Genomic DNA, 6,575 nt, shown 5'->3' on the forward strand with positions numbered 1-6,575 from the left:
TATGGACTGGAGTGGGGACAGCCTTTGGAGGGAAAGGCCAATTAATAGGGAGTTACAGTAGTCCAGGCGAGATATTATAAGAGAGTGAATAAGAATTTTGGCAATATCTTGGGTGATAAATGATCGTATTTTGGAAATATTTCTTAGGTAAAAGTGACATGATTTGATAAGTGACTGGATATGAGGAGTGAAGGACAGGGCAGAATCAAGGATAACCCCAAGGCACCGGGCCTGGGAAGATGGGGAGATGGTAGAATTGTTAACCTTTATAGATACCTTTGAAACAATGTGGGCATTGCATGGGGGAAAGAAAACCAGTTCAGTCTTAGAGAGGTTTAATTTAAGGTAACGGTGGGACATCCAAGTGGAGAGAGCGGACATGCAGGAAGAGACACGAGTTAGAAGCTCTGGGTTGAGATTAGGAGAGGAAAGATAGATCTGAGTAACATCAGCATAGAGGTGGTACTGAAAGCCAAAAGAATTGATTAATTTGCCAAGTGTCTGCCATTCAGACACTATTACAACCAGGGCCCCCAAACTTTGCACAGGGGCTTTTACTATATAACTGTGGTCCAACGTTAGAAAAAGTGGGCCGAGCCAACAGATCAGATTTTATTCAGTGACGTTTTTCAACCCAACATGAAGTTTGTTCTCAAACTTCCCTTTCTAGTTGGGGTTGCAGTTCATAGACTTTTCTCTTTTTTCAACCCAAATTAACTATGTAACTATGTGACTGTAACTCCAGCCATAAGATGTACCACCTGATGGATAAATAGCAATGGCTACCAGTTATTTAGAGGTACAGTTTGTTGGATTATTTTTGGGTTTCCCTTTTGGAGAAGCCTTTTATCATTCACTTTCAGGCAAAAGTGAGTCTCGGCAGTCCCTCAGGCAGTGTCTATTCCCAGCCCAGTATTTACCATATTTCTGCTTCACCTTCGTGACCCATGTGACAGTCATCTGAAAGAGAAATGTAATTTATACATTTTCCATTTTCATTAAAAATTATTACCTGAGTGGCTTTCATTTACCTTTGTATGGCACATGGAACTGTATTCAAAAGTATTTTTTCACAATATATTGTTTTTTGTAACAAATGAATAATTTATTAGATTTTGCTGGAACGTGTGGTAACTATTGATTCTTAAATGCTCTTTTTATCCTAGGTATCCTTCACTGCCCGGTTACCATCACTTGGGCTCAGTATCTTCCAGCTGCATGCATCCATCGACACCCACACTACACTAAAGTCAAATGTTCATGTGCATCTGCATGGGCGAGAACTCTCAATAAAGAAACAGGATGTGTTCCCAGTTAAGGTCGCAGAGTCCAGCACGGATGATTTTCATATTGAGAATCAGTACATGCAGGTGTGGTTCTCTGGCACTACTGGTCTCTTAAAGGTAAGATAGGAAACAGCTGTCCCAGCTGCAGGCTTTGCATATTAAAGGAACAGGTCAGTGTACAAATGAAACTGGGTACAATAGATAGACTGCCCAAAATAAAAAATATTTGCAATATAGTTAGTTAGGCAAACATGTAATCTATAAAGGCTGGAGTGGGCAGATGTCTAACATAATGGGTAGAACTCTACTTTCTGCTTTCAGTTCTCTAACCTCTTAGTTAGTCAGTGACTTTAGGGGGGCACATGGGACATAACTGTTCAGTTAGTTTGTAAGCATGCAGGTCTGATTCAAAAGCAAACTAACTGAGCAGTTATGTCCCATATGACCCCCCCCCCCCCCACAAGTCACTGATCGGTTTCTGTCTCCTTTACAGCTCTCTAAGCTGCTAGCAGTGTTATGGCTATTATGTTAGATATCTGCCATCTCCAGCCTTTAGAGATTACATTTTTGCCTAATTTTATTGAAAAGATTTTTTATTTTGCGCAGTCTGTCTATTCTACCCAGTTTCATTTTTACACTAAGCTGCTCCTTTAAGGTCTGTGGACTGACAAGAACCTACTTACAGCTTTTCTTCCTCATTTAGCCAATTGATATAAGAGTTTGTGTTCCTATACTACATGAATGTAAAACCATTATCAAAAGTAAATACAGTCGTTGTAGAGGACAGAGTATATCTTTATTTTTAACATAAAATGGTATCATCCGTTGTACCAGCAATGATAATCACAAGAAAAATCTATTCCCATTTGTGGGACAGCAGGGTGTGAATGTTAAATAAAATCTCCTTTGGCAGGACTTAGCTGGTTTAGGGGGATTTTATCAGGGTACACACACAAACACACACACACACACATTTCTATGTAATGGTTCTGTCCTTTTTGCTTAGACCATAATACAAAGCATTTTGCTTATTCAATGTACAGAGCATTAAAAGAGCTGGAGAAGAGCAGGAACAGAAAATCAACATGCAATTCCTCATCTATGGAACTCGAACATCAAAGGATAAAAGTGGGGCCTATCTTTTCCTACCCGATGGTGAAGCAAAGGTACAAAGATGTTAGTTAATAGTTTTCTATTAATAGTGAAAAAATGATGACTGGTTATTAAAGAATGAAGTGCCTTTGTGGGTACCTTTTCTCACTGGGGTATGCAAGCTTCTGGTGAAAGCAATGGAGGTCCGTTTCTGAGACTGAAATCCATTCTTGCAGGTTGCACTCGAACCCCCTTTTTTTGCCAAGGGTTGCACCAACTTTTTGTGAATGAGCCCTTTAATTAAAGGTTGCATAACGGCCAAATCCTGGATTTAGTGCATCCCTACCAAGAATATGATATATAAATAATATTATTTTTTTATCCTGTGGGGTTTTTTTTTTTTTTTGTTTTTTTTTTAAAAACGCTTTGGTTGAAGATTGTGACTTGGAAGATTAAATATGCTTTAGATTAAATGAATGTTTTGTGCTAACATGGCTGTCTTTTCTGATTTCTGGCAATTTGATTGTGACAGTTTTGTGAAGTGTTGAATGTGTTTTGCAGAAGGCAGATGCTGCTAGGAGCTTAAGAGTGTAAAGGCACCAGTGGGGATAAAAACTATTTAAGTGAACACATGCTACTCTTGCAGTATAAGAAAATCTCACATATTCTGTTTCCCGTTTCAGCCCTACACTCCTAAAGACCCCCCTGTGGTTAAAGTGACAGAAGGCCCGTTCTATTCTGAAGTGACTTGCCAATATCAGCATGTGCAGCAAGTTATGAGGCTCTACAATTTACCAGGTTAGTGGCAATAATATATTTTCCTTCTTTAGTTACACTCTCCTAATAGTTCATGTGCATCTGAAAAAGACTAGGTGCAAAATTAGAAATAGATCTTCATAACAGAAGTGGGATATAATGGTTAAAGGAGAAGGAATGTTAAAAATCACTGGGGGATGGTAAATGTTAGACACCCCCCCCATTGATAGTAATCACTTATTTTTTACCCCGGGCTGGAAGAGTGTTTCCTCTTACTACTTTTGTTTTTGCGCAGTAGAGTGAAAAGCTGAAATTTAACAAAAAGCCGTCTTTTTTACGCTACTGCACATGCACTGGCCCCGGGATCCTGAAGATAGAAGAGAGAAGGAAGAGGATTGCTTGCTCGCTCGCAGTTACCCCAGTGCCCAGTGCATAACATTTGATTTTTACCTTTCCTTCACCTTTTAATAAAGCATTCTGTAAAACACTGATACATGACACACACATTCTGGATCCTCTGGAAGGCAATGATTGGGTTATTGTTGGGTTATTATTTTAGACAGCAATATTTTTGGACAAAGCACTGACTAAGCAAGGACTATGGGTGAGGCAGCGCTCCTTTTATCACCTAAGTAACATAAGCAGCAACCTCATATACCATTATATAAAAAGGGGGAAGTAGTAGGGCTCGCTAATACTATTTTTTAGGTGTTCTTCAAAGAAGGGCCACTGATCATCAGGCAAAAGATCTTGTGGTTTTCTGCCTTAATGTACTTTTAACCTTTTATCCTTTTATGGGTAAATTCTCAGTCATTATTCAAGCTTGACTTTCTCTGGTTGTCCTTAGAAAAAGTAGCATTTTAAACAAGCAAAGTTAGTATTTGAAAGCATATTAGAAGCAAAATTGCTGATCAGCATTGTGCCTGAGTCTGAGCTTTCAGAAGGAGCCAGCGCTACACATTAGAACTGCTCTCAGGTAACCTATTCTTTCTTTTACTCCCATGTAACTGGAGGAGTACCAAGCCAAACTTGGATTTCTTACTATTGAGTGCTATTCTGATATCTACTGGGAGCTGCTATCTTGCGCCCTTCCCATTGTTCTGCTGATTCACTGCTGGGAGGGGGTGATATCACTCTAAAGCTGGCCATACACGTGGCGATCCGACGATGTTTCGTACGACCATCGGTCGCACGAAACATCGTCAGATCCGCCACACACCATTCAGGGCTGAATCGGCAGGTAAGGAGGTAGAAACAATAGGATTTCTACCTCCTTCTGCCGATTCAGCTCTGAAGGGAGAATTTTGGTCAGGCGCCTTCTATGGCGCCCGATCAAAATTTTCTAACTTGGCCGATCGGCGAGCCGACCGATTTCAGCAGCTTCCTGCGATATCGGTCGGCTCGCTGACATGCCATACACGCACCGATTATCGTACGAAACGAGGTTTCGTACGATAATATCGGTGCGTGTATGGCCACCTTAACTTGCAGCTCAGCAATAAAGTGTGATGTTTATCAGAGCACTGGCCACATGGCTGTGGCACCCTAGGAAATGAAGAATATGGCTAGCCCCATGTGAAATTAACTTTGACAGTACTGGAAAGCTTAAAGGACAGTATACTGCCTTTTTCAACATCCAATGAATAATGCTTGTGCTTAACCAAGACATATATATGTTAATTATTATTTATGTTATTATTCCTGGCACTTAACAGGCAAAATATGAAATTAAAAATTAAGTCACATTCTACTTTGTCCAGTCTTAACCAATTAGCAGTCCATTGGGGAAACCCCTGCATAATGAGTTGCTCTTTATCTGACAGCCTAACAAAGACTTAAGTTTTGGGAAGGGGGGTTTTGTTTATACAGAGGATTCTCAGTAGACTGATTTTTTACTATTACAAACAGAAAGTAAAATGTGACTTTCAGATTTTGCCCTGTTTAATGAAATATTGGTAACAAAAGAATCCTATTTTTTAATGCTTAAATGTTTTAGTAGACTTAAAGTATGGTGATCCAAATTACTAAGAAGGGACTAAACTGGAAAACCCAGGTCCAAACCATTGCAAATATTAGATCCCATACCTGCACAACATAAACTGGATATTTTATTTCTAATTTGTGGATAACACACAACAAAAAAGGCATACCATTGTGCTTTGCCAGTTTCATTTTACTAATGTATTCACTATGTAGGCAGGAGCTGTCATCTGTCATCCACATGGATAAGTTCTCTATTGCTCTAATGCTGGGAACAGGGGTCACTTACATATGGGGAGACGTCACCTACAAGACACTAATCTTTACTCATAAGATTTATTAACCAGTAGCATTGAGGAATATTAGCTACAAGCCACTGCAAACCCATGATTACTCCCAGTGCTGGATTATCAGTATTTTTACTTTTTTGGTTTTGTTTTTTTTCTGTTTGGCAGGTACAGAGGGACTGTCTTTAGACATCAGTTCATTGATTGATATCCGAGACCATGTCAACAAGGAGATAGCAATGCGGCTCAGCACTGATATACAGAGTGAAGACATCTTCTTCACAGACTTAAACGGCTTTCAGGTTAATGTCTAAATTTGATTTTGTCAAACAAGCTCCATACACGGAAGTAGAAGTAGTAATTACTGTGTATCAAACATATTACCTCTCACCCATATAGTGGAAATACTGGGATCCCACCTACAAAGTATGGATCGGGATGAAGAATCTTCTATGCTTATACTTTCTAATTATGGAAGTTAGGGCAATTTACATTACATTTTAGTATGATTTAGATGATATTCTGAGACTGTTTGCAACTGATCTTTGTTTTTATGGTTTTTCAGTTATTTAGCTTTTTGTTCAGATTTTTTGGTATTTCAAAAACTCCCATTCACAATGTGGGGTAGGGTAGTAGCACTAGGAAGTGTTGTGAAAAATGTATTCCAGACAATAAACCCATTTTAATTCCTCTCCTACTGCCCTACTGGCTAAGGGGGGCTTAACGCTCCCTCATCTATACCTATACCTGTACCTGTACTGTACCCTCCTGGGTGAAACGAATCTGAATCCTTAAAATCACGTGACTTTTCACTGCACGCTCTTTGCGCAGTTCTCTTTTGGCCTCTTTTTTTTGTCCTAATTTGGATTCAGATTCGGTTTTCAGTGCATCCCTAGTACAGTATTCTCTATGTACTGTGTCTGTGGTTGACATTACATTGTAATCCACTCTGTTGTTACATCTCCTGAGTATTATGAATTATGCTGTGCCTCACATCACTGTTCCGTTGTACTGCTTTTTTTTTTCCCTTCCCTGTTTTAAAAGTGAAACAAACACTTTTTGAGACAGAAAAGTTGAACCACCCCTTTAAGGAAGAAGGCACTAATGTCCTCCATTTAATGGCTCATTCTGCTTTTAACACATTCTCATTCTTTACAGGGAAACCTACATGTTC

General features: G+C 39.4%; 1 protein-coding gene across 1 annotated transcript in view; it reads left to right on the forward strand.

Moving 5' to 3' along the window:
• The window catches only part of man2a2 (mannosidase, alpha, class 2A, member 2), a 37,585-nt gene extending 31,230 nt beyond the window's left edge, over positions 1–6,355 (forward strand). Inside the window, 4 exon segments of the mRNA NM_001006776.1 lie at positions 1,167–1,403; positions 2,330–2,452; positions 3,062–3,176; positions 5,570–6,355. Of these exon segments, the coding sequence (NP_001006777.1) occupies positions 1,167–1,403; positions 2,330–2,452; positions 3,062–3,176; positions 5,570–5,715 (621 nt within the window). The 3' untranslated portion in view covers positions 5,716–6,355.
• The last annotated feature ends 220 nt before the right edge of the window (positions 6,356–6,575 follow it).

The sequence above is a fragment of the Xenopus tropicalis genome, chromosome 3 (genome assembly GCF_000004195.4).
Source record: "Xenopus tropicalis strain Nigerian chromosome 3, UCB_Xtro_10.0, whole genome shotgun sequence".
Lineage (NCBI taxonomy): Eukaryota > Metazoa > Chordata > Amphibia > Anura > Pipidae > Xenopus > Xenopus tropicalis.